This window comes from Suricata suricatta, chromosome 5 (genome assembly GCF_006229205.1).
Source record: "Suricata suricatta isolate VVHF042 chromosome 5, meerkat_22Aug2017_6uvM2_HiC, whole genome shotgun sequence".
Classification (NCBI taxonomy): domain Eukaryota; kingdom Metazoa; phylum Chordata; class Mammalia; order Carnivora; family Herpestidae; genus Suricata; species Suricata suricatta.
The window spans coordinates 47534546-47550292 of record NC_043704.1 but is presented as its reverse complement, the minus strand read 5'-3'; the positions used below and the strand labels follow the sequence as shown (position 1 = coordinate 47550292).

At 40.8% G+C, this 15747-nt stretch overlaps 1 protein-coding gene across 1 annotated transcript in view; it reads right to left on the bottom strand.

Annotated features, from left to right (window-relative positions):
* COL8A1 (collagen type VIII alpha 1 chain) overlaps positions 1–15747 on the bottom strand; it is a 542567-nt gene that overhangs the window by 386602 nt on the left and 140218 nt on the right. The window contains exons 3-4 of the mRNA XM_029939185.1: positions 13180–13510; positions 5900–10510 (exon numbers count right to left, since the gene is read on the bottom strand). Coding sequence (XP_029795045.1) covers positions 8604–10510; positions 13180–13507 — 2235 coding nt within the window. The 5' untranslated portion in view covers positions 13508–13510 and the 3' untranslated portion in view covers positions 5900–8603. Of the gene's footprint in view, positions 10511–13179; positions 13511–15747 lie in introns of the transcript that reaches the window.

Here is a 15747-nt window from a genome sequence, read left to right as displayed (position 1 = left end):
TTTGTTTCTATCATATCTTGAGTATATATAGGCTCTATAAAGATCCTCTCACTATAGGATGAAAAACCTATCTTTAACTTCACCTTTAGAACCACAAAATTGGCATGCAGATTTCATGCCAATGAAAGAAAGGAAATTCAATTCTAGTTTGCATTCTGGGCCTCTGGGCGAAGGTGGACTGTCTGGCCGTCAGGTCTTAAGGTCCTGGAAAAGTAACATTCACTGAAGTAGAGAAGGTGAATGGTCAGCAGAGCTTCTGTGCCAGCTGCTGGGACTTTCAGTTTTTGGACTACCACAGTGGTGCTGCTTAGACTCCTTACCCACTTGGTGAACACTGTGGTGAACTAGGAAGTAAGGGAGGCTGCTGGAGTCATTTCAAATTGTCTTCTACATCATGGGCTATTCCTATTGACAGGTAGTTTTTCTTCTAGTTTTTTTTTTTTAATTGTGGTAAAATGCACATACGATAATGTTTACCATCTTAACCACTTTTAAAGTGTACAGTTTAGTGGCATTAAATGCATACACATTGTTGTGCAGCCATGGCCACCACTGATAACCAGAACTCTCTTTATCTTCCAAAATTCAATCTCTATCTCCGTTAAGCAATAACCCTCCATTCCCACCTCCCCCAGCTCCTGACAACCATCCTTCTATTTTATGTCTATAAATATGATGAGGTACCATATGTAAGTGAAATCATACAATATTTGTCCTTTTGTCATTGGCTTATTTCTCTTAGCATAATGCCTTCTAGTTTCATCCATGTTGTGGCAGGTGTCACAATTTCCATTTTTCTTTTTTTTTTTTAAGTTTCTTTATTCTGAGAAAGAGAAGCACCCACCTGAGTGGGTGAGGGCAGAAATAGAATCCCAAGAATCTCTGCACTGTCACCATGGAGCCCTACACAGGCTTAAAATTATGAGCCATGAGATCATGACCTGAGCCTAAATCAAGAATCAGATGCTTAACTGAGCCACCCGGATGCTTTTCCTTTTTTCTTTTTTTAAGGCTGAATAATATTCCATTGTACATGTATATCACATTTTATGTATCCATTCATCTGTTAGTGGACATTTGGATAACTTCCATCTTTTAGGTATTGTGAATGATATTGCTATGAACATGAATGGACGATCTGTTGGATCCTTTTGATTCTTTTGGGTATTTACCCAGAAGTGGAAATGCTCGATCATATGGTGATTTTACTTATTTTTTGAGAACCACCGTACTGTTTTCCATAGTGGTTGCCCAATTTTACATTCCCATCAGCAGTTTAATTTTTAAAGCCACATATAGGGGTGCCTGGTGGCTCAGTTGGCTAAGCATCTGCTCAGATCATGATCTCACAATCATGAGCTTGAGCCCCGAGTCCAGTTCTGTGCTGACAACGTGGAGCCTGCTTGGGATTTTCTCTCTCTGTCTCTCTCTGTCTGTCTCTGTCTGTCTGTCTGTCTCTCTCTCCCCTGATCCCCTGCTCGCATGCATGCTCTCACACGGGTGCACATTCTCTCTCTCTCTCTCAAAATAAATAAGTAAACATTAAAAATAAAGCCACATATATCTGCACTCTTATCTCCTGAGATCCACCAGAATCTGGCAATATGGTCCTCTGGTAGCTGGCTGTTTCTACTGTCTCTGGTAATGCCAATAACTAAGAAATAACTTCAGAACTTGGTTATCTCTCTTTCTCTTTGAGGCAAGCTAATATTCTGAACCTTCAATGGTAGTTACTTAGACAACTGAGAACTTTTATTTTCTGCCTTGAGGCAATATGGTGTAATAGCTCAGAATGTGAACTATGAATCCAGATGCTTGGGTTAAAATCCTGGCATTGCCATTTATTAGACCTTAGACAAGTTACTACGGCACAGTTTCTTTAGCTATGAAATGGAACTAATAATAGAGTTACTATGAGGAGTAACTAAGTTAATGCATAAAGACAAAGCAGTTTTTGGTACATAGCTTGGCACTCAGTCAATGATAGCAATTGTTACCTCTCTGTACCACATCCTACTACTTTATCCACTCTTTCAACTATTGTAAAAGAGAGCTATTATTATTACTTACTATTTTACAGGTTCAAAAGCTAAAGTTTAGAGGGGTTAAATAATTGACGCAAGGTGACTATCTGGCAAAAAGAAGAGTTGAGATTTGTTCTCTGAGTCTGGCCCCAGAGCCCTTTCCTATCATGTTCCATATTGATGACTCTGGTTTGGTAGAACAGATGACAAGGATAGCTTCATCTTTGATAGGAAAAGTCAACGATTATTACGAGTAGACAATCAGAGACTGGTAGAGTAAACATTCCATCAGCTTTCTCTCTTGTATCTCTCATCCCATGAATAAAGAGCAAATGCGAACATGCTGCCAGCTTGTTAGATGAAAAGTGACTTGGCCATGCTCATGACAAAATTAACTTTTAGGTCTTTCGAGGCATGTGAAATGTATGCCTCCCAGGATTCATAAACTTTAATTTAGAAATGCTTTTGATTCTAATAAAAATCTATTTTTACTTGCAGTAAGATAGCAAAGAAGAAAAGTCTCTGGAAAGGTTCTGGATGCCTCAAAGGAAAATTTGATTACATGGTCCTGTGTTTCAGTAACACACATGAGAAACTTCTGAATACCTTGTTAAAATGGAATGATATGCCCCACTTTTGATTTAAATTCCATTACATTTATCTCCAAGAATTAGCAAAAAAAATTTTTTCTATAATAAAAATCATTAAGAGCTATTTGAGATCATAAAAAGTAACTTGTTTGAAGATAAAATTTATCCTGATATAAAAACTGGTTTTGGAAGTTAAAGAAAGCATCAGAAATTTTGTATAACTCTTCACTAACAGAAAGATAACCTTAAATCTTACTCCATAGATATTTTTCTTCTTCATGATAGGGAATGACATGAACATTTGTATTTTTAGGGTCACAAACCATTAAGGAGAAAACTTTTCTGAAATATAGTAAAATATGATTGATTTGCATTCTTTTTTGGCTTTGTACCCTTAGAATTTATTGTAATTACATATGGATTGGGATGATGCCTATCTTTGCTGCATCTATTATGACAGATTTGTTAAATAAATTCTGCCATAAGTAGAGAAGGATATTTTAAAGCAATTTAATGTTTTTTATCTGCAAATGATCTACTAATTTCAAGTTGGCCTTTTTCTTATTACAATAGGCCACAGGTTTCTCTCCAGGTTGGTGGATCTACCTTTCGTCTTCCTACTAAATGTATTTTCATCCCACTATCAGGGAAATCCCACAAGTCTATAAATAAACTGAGTGTCTCCTCATTTCCCTGCCTGTACTGGGCTTTGCTCGTGGACGACCTGTGTGTGTGCACGGCACCACCCCTGTCCTCCAGGTCTATCCGTGGGAAGAAACCACCTTTGGGACAAGCTTCCTTTTCCCTCATAAGGCCATCATCCTAGGAGTGTCCCCAGGCTCACTTTAATCTTTCAACTGTCTCTTCAATTTTCCATTCTTCTTTGTTTCATTTCCTCATCCTTGAACTAGCTCCATTGTTTTACGTTCCTTAAATCCTGACACTTGACCTGACATGTGATCTTTACTCATGAGACTTGTTTAGGACTGTTCTCCACCAACCCATTATCCCATTTCTGGATCGAAGCTGTTCTGATTTCCTCATTAGTTTTACTACTTCTAAGTCATCTTCATGAATCGTCAAGGTAACTTTTTCTAAAATACTCATTTTCATACCATTTTCTCATTTAAGGACCTACAATGTCTTCTTGATGCATACCAGATAAAGTATAAATGCCTCTTTCCTATTTGTAAAGCCCTATATCATTTGACCCTTCTTTAATTATTAACTTAGTTTCCTTTACTAGTGCTTAAGTAGATACTCTGATCTAGTTAGGCTATTTCCATGATCCCAAATTTCCCGGTTCCCCACCTGCCCCAGAAAACACACAAACACAGACTCATAAAAATATCAGTTTTCTCCTATTAGAGGAACAGAGCCCGTTCCTCTTGGAATGTCCTGTGCTAGTCAAAGTCCATCAAATTAAAGGTGATTTCTTAAAAAAAAAAAAAACCCTCTCCAAAACACTGTTATTAGATTTCACCCCACAGCAAACTTCTAAATAATCTTGGAATATATAACCTTCTGTAAAATCTTGGAATCCTAGAGCAATTCATACCAACTTTAGCACTGCCTCCCACAGCAGCCTTGAGAGATTCATTCTTCTTTCATCCTTCCGACCTGGTACTGGACCAGCACTCTGTGAGGGTTGTGGATGAAAGACGAAACAGTGCCAGCTTTCAAGAACCTACTCTCTGACACATATGGGAGATAGAAACAGGTCAGTTATAAGGCAGGGAAAGTGAAGAGATAGAAGACTATATATAAGGCAGGTGGTCACAGGGGAGAAGGTGACTAACTCTGAGGAGTACGGAAGAGGAGGTGATGCTTAAGCTGTGTTTTGAAGTTGTGAGGAGGAATTATCAGGAGACATGTCAGAGCATTTCTAGCAAGGCAGCAGCATGGAAGGGTCTTTCTCTTTCTGAATCTAGCATGTGTCCCGTCTAGTGTGCATCCTATCAGTACTGCACCACGTTTGTTTGTATCTGTTTGTGTATCACCTGGAAACTAATCTCTTGTTTAACAAACATCGTGATTTCCTCCAAACAGAAGATGATTTTTTAAGCAGAAGGGCCATGTTTTCTGTTGCCTTTGTATCCTTCACGTTGCCTCGAGTACTTATAGTATTGAGTGCAGAGTTGGGGCTACTTTGTGTTTTGTTTTAAGGCGACGGGATGTTACAGACCCATGGTGATGATGGGTTTACCTTCCTTGTCTAGCACTCTGAAATCCAACCATTTATTCCTCCTTGCCTGGGTCTCCTGTATCCATCTTCTGTTTACTTTTGTGATCAATAGTGTGTGCATAACGAGCAGTGTGTGCATACAAGATGATTGGTCCGTGTTATGGAAGAGTCGTCAGCTGTGGAATGAAATAGAACCAATAGGGCTGATTGGGAATGGAAACTGTGGTCTTGGGCTTCCAGATTGATGGTTTAAGCAAGTGAGTTAATCAGCCTGCTGACGGGTGATACACACTTGCTTATGGAGTGGTTTAAATGGTCTCTTTATAATATCACAGACATAAGTTATGATCCTTCAGAGCTTGATAAATCATCACAGCAGAATTCTTTCATCAGTGATGCTTAAGACCCGTAGATTCTTGAAACAGGTCTACTAATGCTCTGTAGCTCTACTCCCCACTCCCTCCCTGCAAAATACTCTAGTGTGGCAAACTTAAATAGAATAGAGTATTTGAAGGTTGGTTTCTTGTCGGGGAAGAGAGGCTTGTGGCAGTTTTTTTTTTTATGATGGATGTGACAGATGCAGCAGCTCATTGTCCCCTACTATCTGTTCTCTCTTCTTCCATGTTAAGAGAATCCGTGATTTCAGCTGGGTGTGTGGTTACCCTGAATAAATATTCAATTTCTCTCTTGGCAGCTTTGGGCAATATGACTAAATTCGGAGCAGTGGGATGTGGGAGAGTGTAATGTAAGCAACTACGAGGTTGAGTTCTTTATTTAGGGAACATGCTCTCCCCTTCCTGACTTTTGTCACCTTCCCACTAGCTGGAATGTGGCTGTGATGATTAGCTATCGGGGACCTTGGGGATGAGAGCAACAACTTCAGGGTAGAAAAGCAGAAAGATAGAAGGAACCTGGGGCCCTGCCTGGAGCTACAACACGAGGCCTAGACTGACGGCGTTCAGACCTGTTGTGTCAGAGAGAAAGAATCATCTTGTTTAACCTATGATTTAGGTCTCTGTTTCAGCAGCTTACTAGTACATGGGGGATTAAAAAAAATTAGGAGGTTCAGGGTCAGCTGAGTGATATGAACAAGATAGAAACACATTTTAAAAGATATTTAATAAGTCTTTTTTTCAAATCAGTACAAAAATTTAAATACAAAAGTGATTTGCTATTGACAAGTCTCAAATCTATGATGGAAACTCAAAGAAGTTACCAGTCTATTCACCTTTCATGGTGTTCTGGAAAATATTTGAGAACAGTCACCCACCATAGACATTCTTTTCCTCTGTGGGATGTCATACTGCATTAAAACTCTGTGTTTAAATAACATAATGCCAATTTGGGTCACTTCACATGGAAAAGTTCTAGTTGATTTTGAATTAAATAGGGACTATAGTACTATCCCTAGACTTCTGAACATGTGGTCGTTTCATCTGCTTTTATACTAATGTGTTAACAGGATGTGCAACACTTAAAAGGGAAACACAGACACATAGATAATTATTTAAAACTCTTTTTTAAATTAAATGGAGTAATTCATTTAGCTCTGACATTAGCACCATTGTAGAATACACAGTATTTGGCATAAATTTTGCTCCTCCCCTATCTAAAAGTTAGAAGCATATGCCTGATGATATTCACACTCACACACATTATACATATATATATATGCAATTGAGTAACAACCAATAAATAAGTTGGAAGGTATTTTAAAGTGTGAAATTTGGTTTTACCTAAAGAGGTACTTTCTTACTTGGTGGAAAGAAAAAGCACATACATGTACAGATAAATACGGATTTACAGATCAGCTGATCTGACTTGCTTCCAAGCCATTTCAATGCATCTATTTAGCTGAAGAAAGCCCAGTGGATCCTTATTGCCTCCATGGTCATCAGTCCAAAATCAGCATCCGCAAGACCAACCTGAAGGATATTTGGCCATATAAATGCTGTGTGCGTTGAAAATGGAGGTTTGGTTGGATATCTTTTGATGGGAAAAGTTTGTCATATAATTAGCAGTGAATAAGAAACCCTCTGGTAATGAACTCATTTCTCTTTTTTAAGATATTGAGAAGAATGGTGCTCGTATACCATAAAAGGGAAAAGACACCTATTAGGTTGGGGAGGATTTTCTTGATGGTTAAAATGATTCAGGTTTGACATAGACACATTTCCATGTGTGTTTATACCGTATTTATTTGTGTATTTTCCCATCTGTACCTTTCCCCTCAACTTCTCACTCATAATTTTGAGGAAGAGATACAGGATTTCACCACACTAATCCCACATTATATCCCCCAGTGCCTCATAGTGTCAGCAGCAGACCCATAGCTGACTGAAATGTTTTGTCTGCATTTTGAGACCAGATTTGAATGCCCGAAGCAGTTAATATGTACCTAATACGTACCTATGAAAACTTGGAAAGACACTTATTTTTCTCTTAAACTTGTATTGACTTCTATCTTGTGCTGAGTATGAGACGATCAAAGAAGCATGAGCTCTTATTTGCCCTTTGACATTTGAGATAGCTCGTCCACAGGTTGCTCCTAAAGAAGCAGTTCTTTTCCTGCAACTTTAGTATCTACACTAGGAAACATGACATCCATTTTTTAAATTGAAAACTTAAGAAATATTTTTTTCAAAAATATTATTTTCCTACTAAATTCTGAAACTTCTTTTTCTTCCCAAATAAAGAATCGCTTGGATTTTGGAAATTGACTCTGGAACCTCAAACATAACCAATTTGCATATAGACTACTCTGGGAAATTTCTTCAAAATTCAACAGCTACTGAGAAACATGGGTGAAACCTCATTGTAGTCATTTGCATGGCTAGTCAAGGAAGGGGGATTTTTATAGGTGTGTAAGCAATTAAAAACTGCTGTTGATAATGAACATTCCACAAAACTGGAAAGTTACTATTTTCTTTCTTATAATTTCCATGTGTTTATATTGGTTGGGTTATTGTGGAAATTACATGGAGGGAAGAAAAAAAATTACAGAAAATGAAACAAAAGGAACCCTTGAGAAGTGAATTAACTACCTCTCCTATCTCCCAACTGGTTTTTTTTTTTTAGCTTCTGTCTTTTTTCAGCACTGTCTTAATGTCCCTCAAATGTCTCCTCCAGGGCAAGGCACAGAGAAGGCACTGAGTGAACTACACGGCGGTTGATTGGTTCACTTGTTCTTTTAGAGACTAGATAAACAGTTCTGAGCAGGACTCGTGCTGAGAAAAGATACAGCCTCGGACAGGAGGGAAATATCCCTTGGACTAAAACCCTACTGGTTCCCCCTGATTCCCTCTCACTAGGGCTGTAACACAGCAGAACCCCTCTCCCATGTTCCATGGCAAAATACCTGCACAAATACAGAGGAAATTATGCAAGTAAATACGGTATGTAATTGTTATCATTGACATTTCTTTAAGCCATATTTATAAATCTTTAAACAGTATGAGCAAATGACTTTCATTAGCTATGATCTTTCATACTGAGATATTCTGAATGATCTGAATAAGCAGGTTATGGAAGCATATAACAATACAACAGCTAATATGATTCCAGTGGGTACAACACAAGTGTCAGTACTTGGTACATAAATCTATCCCATCATTTTCAATTACAGGCTGCTGTGCAGAGCATTAAACATGCATCTTAGTTTTTATTTGTACATGATGGTTCAAATTTTCACTGAAATATAACTTTCCAACTACATAAATGTTTTGAAGCAATTATGTTTTTCATTTGGATTTTTTCGGTGCGTCATTTTCTTTTCTTCTATTAAATCTCTCTTTCTTTTCTTTTTTACATGGGATATAATAAATATCCTGAAAAGGAGGAATGGACGTACTGCCCAGCATACAGTCCTGCGGCCTGTTCTGAGGGCATCTGGAGGAACACGCGGTCTCCGGGCCTGAGCAGCAGAACCGCACTCCCTGACGCCTGGTCCAGAAAGCCCTTTTTGTACTCATCGTACGTGTACATCATGGGCTCATTGTTCTTGAACAGAGCAACCCACACGTTGCCCCCCTTGCAGTGAACGTGGTATGCAAAGTAGTAGACCCCGGGGACCTCGCAGGTGAAGATGCCCGTCTGTGGGTTGTAGTTCTGTCTGCCATTATAGAGCAGTTTGTCAAACTTCACCGGGGCCCCCACAGGCGGGAAAGGTGCAGTCAGCTCAGCTGTAAAGGCAGGCATCTCGTAGGCTGGCCCTCCATTCTTGCCTTTCTTAGCCCCATAGGCATGGGGGGGTTTCACTCCATCAATTCCCAGCCCCATGTCTGGCAGATACTCTCCATGGGGTGGTGGTGTAGGGGGCATCACAGCTGGGGGCCCTGGGGGCCCTGGAGGGCCTGGGGGCCCTGGAAGGCCTGGCTGCCCTTGAGGACCAAGGGCACCAGGCTTCCCTGGGGGACCATGAAGTCCTGCTACTCCAGGCTTCCCTACTCCAGGGAACCCAGGGGGTCCTGGGATGCCCGGTTCCCCTTTGGGGCCTGGCATTCCAGGTGGTCCAATGGGCCCACTGGGGCCCGCAATCCCTGGGATGCCTGGAGGGCCCTGTAAACCCTGGTCCCCTGGAATTCCTGGCTCTCCCTTTGGTCCAAGCAACCCGGGAGCACCAGGGAGCCCTGGTAAACCTTTGAGTCCAGCTTCCCCCTTCGGGCCTATGGGACCTGGCAAACCCCTCATGCCAGGGGGCCCTACTTCACCAAGGAAACCTGGCTTTCCTGGGAAGCCTTGAAGCCCTGGCTCACCCTTGGGACCTGGTGGCCCCTGTGGCCCTACAACTCCACCTTCTCCTTTGGGTCCAGGAAAACCAATAGCACCTGGAGGGCCCATAGGACCTGGGATTCCAGGCAGGCCTGGCTCTCCTGGGGGACCCCCCATTCCCGGGGCACCCACCGGTCCTTTCTCCCCTCTTGGTCCCAGAGGCCCAGGAAGACCCCCTATGCCCTTGTCACCTTTGGGTCCTGGGAAGCCTGGTTTCCCAATCCCTGGAAGGCCTGGGGGTCCGGGCAGCCCTGGCAGGCCTTGCTCCCCTTTCCCACCTGGAAATCCTGGCTGGCCAGGGAGCCCATCCTGGCCTGGTTTTCCAACTCCAGGCATCCCGGGAGGCCCTTGAACTCCTGGGACCCCAATAGGACCTTGTGGACCAGGTTCGCCTGGAGGACCTGGCTTGCCCAGGGGGCCTTGGGGCCCAGGGAAGCCTGTCACCCCTGGTTTGCCCACTCCTGGAAGTCCAACAGGCCCAGGAGGGCCATGCATCCCTGGAGGACCCTTCAGGCCTGGCAGACCTGGCATCCCAAAGCCCTTCTCTCCTTTAGGACCTTGAAGGCCCGGAGGTCCTGGTGGTCCTTTGGGTCCTCGCTCTCCCTTTGCACCTGGTTGCCCTGGTAACCCTGGCCCACCTGGTTTTCCAATGCCAGGAAGTCCATGAGGCCCTGGAGGTCCTTGTGGTCCTGGGATCCCCATAGGCCCAATCTCCCCTTTGGGTCCAATTTCACCTTTTGCGCCAGGCATTCCCATAGCTCCTGGCTTTCCTGGCATTCCAGGCATACCTGGTTTTCCAATTCCTGGATATCCCTGTGGCCCTGGCTTTCCTTTGATTCCAGGTATCCCATGACCTGGTAAGCCAGGGGGCCCAGGTGGTCCTCTTGGGCCAGGCTCTCCACGGGGACCTTGCTCCCCTCGCAAACTGGCTAATGGTATTTCTATTGGGAGAGAGAAGATTGGGGTGGGGGAAAGGAGGGGAAGAAGAAGGGAGAGAAAAATTAATATTTATTATTCCTCACTTCAAGGAAGTCATGAGATCATTATTTAGTTTTGACACCTTAGCCTGTTACTTACTGAGAGGAAAGACTAGGAATAATGTGCTCATCATCTAGGACTGTGTTATCAGTACTTCAAGGACAATCAAGCTGATAACTGCTTTGTCGTGTTTGAAATACTGTTTTGAGAACTGATATCTATAGCTGCTTTTATCAGCATTGGTCATGTAAACAAGCTACAAAGTAAGGAAACATTTTTCTAAGTATAAAACTTTTGTGATGGTGTGTTTGCTCTGAAGATTTTGGAAAATCCTTCAAAGAAGGAAGAAGAAAAATCAAAGTTGCCTATAAGCCCACTACTAAAGAGGTAATCACTTGACATTTATATGTATTTTCATCTCATATAGTCTAGGTGTGTCTGTGTTGTGTGTTAAAGTGTTGGAGTTATTCTCCATTTTTTTTATTCTGCGTCCTTGATTTTTAATATATTTTCTATAAAATATAATTAATATATATTTAAATATATATGTTATGGCTTAATATTTCCTATTAAATAATATTTATGGCTAGATAATATCTTAATATATACTTAATATATAAAAATATATATTTTATGGTTAAATAATATATCCTCTTAGGCTGAAAAGCAGTATGAGGTGCTTAAGGAAAGTAATTGTCATGTGGATTCAGGGAAGAATAGAAGCGTTTTATTTTGTATGTGGCTTAATAACATCTTTCACATCTGTCCTCTAGAGCCAAATACATTTGCTTAATTCCTTTAATGTGCTATAGGATTTCCTAAGCCTCAAATATGAATTCTTTAATAAATTATTCCTCATTTGCAAGTTAGGTTTCAAACAGGAGAAGTGAGTAAGGTACTTTAAGCTGACAGGCAGTGTGGAGAGGAATTGTGCTGCGATTAGGGGCTGGAAGCTCTTCTTGGCCTTGCAATGAGATCTGGACTGAGCCACGTAAGCCTTCACTGTCTCTGCTTGCCTCTCTGTGCAGCAAGCGTGATATCGCCACACTACAAGATTAGATAATAGACAGGAAAGATGTTATACTTCCTCAGATTGTTAGTTAGGATGCTTATACTGTGCCTTTACAGCAACACAACTCTGGATCATCTACGCTACTGAAGTGAAACATAAATGAAATTTATGGCCTCAAAGTTTTATTTTAACAGAGTCACAAATCAATCCTGACCATTATATTTTTCACTGAACTACTGTCAGGGAACAAAATAGAACCATAGAACTTATATTCTTAGCAAATTCCCCAGTTGCAATCTGGTACCCATCAGAATGAGTACAGGAAGTGCTAGGAGCCAGGCAGGCCACTCAAGAAAGGAAGAAAAAACAATCCTGATAATCCCTTAAGTGGAATATCAGCTCCCAAAGAGAAGAGAATTGGGAATACTTCTTTTATGCTAAGTAGATATTCTAGTGCCATTAAGACATGTTATTGCTAAGCAGTGTGTAGCTACTATATAAAATGCTTCTAGAGCAGGGTCACGTCTTACTTAGCACGAATCCTTGGTGTCTCGCACAGTGCCTGGATCACACTCTGTTCTTACCTAGGGTTTCTTGAAAACCAGCTATAGCAACTCATAAGTTTCTGTAGTGCTTTAGTATTTAGTTAGCACTTTTTCTTACCTTATGCCATTGATTTTTCTCAACAAATCTTAACTCTTCAGTTAAGAGAAAGAAAACTAGTTTCAGAGAGGGTTTTGTTTTTTGTTGTTTTCCCATTGAGGTATAGTTGACATACAATATTATATTATTCTCAGGTCTCTCATTTCTGGCCTCTAGGCCTCTTAGCACCAAATTCAGTCGTACCCCAGAAGGAGAGCTTCCTGCTTTGCAAGGACCAGTAGGAATGGCCTCCGCTTCCTCAAAGGGAACTGCTCTACCGATACAGTTCCTTGCCTACAAATGCTAGGTTTCCTCAGAATCCAGATAAAACAGCTGAAGTTTTTAAGAAAGTGTCTCTCTCAGTGCTAAGAATTTTGTAGGTGCTGAATAACTAATGAATGTGGCTGGAAAGCAATGGGAAAATTTCTCATCGCTTCATGCAGTCCTTACCCTATTTTATAGTCTCCTTTTATCATTTTTTGATTTACAGGTGTAGTAGCTTAATTCAAGCACACTTGAAAACAGTGACATTTATCCAGTTCCTAGATCACAAAGTGCTTTCAAATATATATATATTTTTTAACACAATAGGTCCTTACAACATTGTTGTCCCAGTTCAGAAGACTGACTTGTCACCTTTTTTTTCCACTGCATGTGGCCAGTCTGACACAAAAATAGATGCTCATGAAATAGTTGCCAAATGTTTGAATAGATAATGAGTAAGGGAATAAATTATTCGTAATTGTGTTTTGTGCCACTTAATGCTGTTAAAATAATAAAACACAACATAAAACTAATTTTGTCTGTATTTTTAGGTCTTGAACTTTTTGAGGATAGAGTTTAGAATACAGTGAACACTTGATGAATGTCAGTAGCACATTCAAGAATAAAAATTTCTAAAGTGTAGCTTCTCCCCGATCTCATAGTTGAGGATTTTGGAAAGCTGCCGTTTCATAACAGCACAGAATGTGATGTTACCTTTGCCTTTCTTAGGAGCTGCTTCCTTGCCCATTCTTGGCACTGGCTGAATTTCCTTCATATATTGGGGTAGATGTGGATACTCTTTGCCATACTGCATGTGGGGCAGCTCCTTGCCCATGTTAAGGCCATCTTTGCCCAAAGGCATGTGAGGTACTTGCTGGCCCAGAGGCTGGTATTGTGGAATTTGTGGTGGGATCTGAGGAGGAATTTGTGGTGGCAGCGGCTTGATCCCATAGTAAGCACCAGCCTGAATGAGCCTGATGGAGCCCAGGGAAATGGCAAGCAGCACTCCCAGCAGCTGCAGAGGGCCGGGTGGCACAGCCATCACCTGTGGAAGGAAGGAATGCACTGACATGGTGAAAACCTTACAGGCCAAGTGCCGTGTCTACTTAGAGAAAGAAAGGGGAGAAGAAGGAAACTGTCATTATCAGCAGAATATCACCAGCAGAAGACAAATGAAAAGGAGGAAGATGGTGCCTTTCAGTAGAAAACAAGCAAAAAACCAGAAAAGGGTAGGAACTGTCAAATGAAGGCAATTGAAGGGATTATAAGCTATGGGAAGGACTGTTGTATATCCTCAAATATCAGTTCCGCCTTCTTCCGTAGTATTGGAATCCTTGATCTTTAGCTGGAACAAAACAGACCAGAATAAAGGCATTTCAGCGAGGGGTGACCATGTGACAAACGGATGTAGTCACAGTGGGTACAACTTCCACGGGTGACCCTGAACGAGAGTGGTCCTGTTCTTCCCCTTCTTCCTTCCTGCTGGCTGAAATGTGGACACGTTTGCCTGGAAGCAGCCCAGACATCTCAGACCAGAAGTGAAATCTGTGCACTAATCCTGGTGGAGCAACAGGCTAGAATGAACCTCAGCCTTGAAGATTATTAATCCATATTAATCCATAAATTTGGAATTTGTTTAGGTAAGAAAGAGCTAAAGGTTTATCCTCTTCTTTAAATCATTATTCTTCTGAGTATCACATTTGCAGTAAACTTAATCCTAATGGATTGAGTAGATTGTCCAAAAGGAGGCAAACTTGGTGGCCAATCAAGCTTTGTTAGTATGTGCCAAAATTCCATTCTAAGTGGAAATGGTAAGTGATTGATAGGCTTTATGCCAGGGACTGAGATTTTTCATCTGCCCTTTCGCTGCTTTGGTACAGTCACAAATAGTAAAGTTGAACAGTGAGCAGTCAACAACAATGCAAACCACGGAAGTCTTCTGAATTGGAAAGAAGCTACTATATAAGACAGTCCCCAGATGTTTTAAAAATCACTATCATAATTATGCACATACAGGAATGCCATTTCATTCTGATACTTAAATACTATAAAGTCATTAATGTAGAATCTGCTCAATTGGACCCGGAGTCCATTGTTTATCTTTGTACTATTATGAAAGAAAGGAGTTTACACAGCAAATTCATTGTATAAAATAGAGCTGTTTAACTACTCACATGAATAAACTCTACAAGTCCTTTAATAGTACACTTTTCAATTTAACACTTGACGGAATAAATACAAATGGGGCTTATACGTTTATAAAAACCAGCTTGAAAAGACCTCAGGAAATGTCCAGGGCTGAAGACCCAGAAGCCCGGGGAACTGCAGTGCTCACAAAAGCCCACTAGGGGGCAACTGGTACACGCTGAAGTAGTCTCCCTGGTGCTGACAGGACAAATAATAAGATGCTCCCCACAGGTTGTTACAGGACTAGGAAATCTGAATCCGATGTGCAGTGTCCTCATTATGCTGGGGAAAGAAGTGGCAAGGTTCTCACAATTTTTAATGTCATAATATTCTGGAGAACTCTGAATAAACTTCTATCTCTAAATAATGTAATTTCCAGTCTCCTGTGAGTTTGTTTTCCATGCTTCTGCCTTACTTAATTCTGGATCAGAGTTTTCCACTTCTTAGAAAATACGTGTTCACTTTGCGACATCCTATTCAAGAGTGATGCCAAGAGTGTGAACAGGCTACAGGAGAATTTGGTTAATAAAAAGCACCTAAGAAAATATTTAATGGAATCTCTACCACAAAATTCACTGCTTTATAATTTTCCTAAGTATACTAACCATATTTTCCCCAGAACATGTCAGTAAAATGATTTATAAAACTTTCTCCATTTCATAAATCAGAATAGTCTCAAGAACTCAAGTGTATTCTAAATAGTACATGTACTGGCAAGTGGGAGTAGGTAGAAAGCGGTTATTTTCTGTCTTTCTAAGAATGATTATTATAAACCATTTGGAAAGAGCCACAAAATTGGTGTTGATTTATACTCAATAGTCCATTTTATTTTATTATTTTTTTAAGTTTTTGAGAGGGGAGAGAATCTCAAGCAGGTTCCACAGTGTCAGCTCAGAGCCTGATGTGGGATCAGACACACAAACTGTGAGATAATTACCTGAGCTGAAATCAGGAGTTGGACACTTAACTGACTGAGCCACCCAGGTGCCCTTATGGTCCATTTTTATTTTAGATGTGAAAGAACATCTTTTGTACGTACTCAATGATAATTTATTGACTACTCATCAAACACAATGCTAGACCCACCTAGAGATT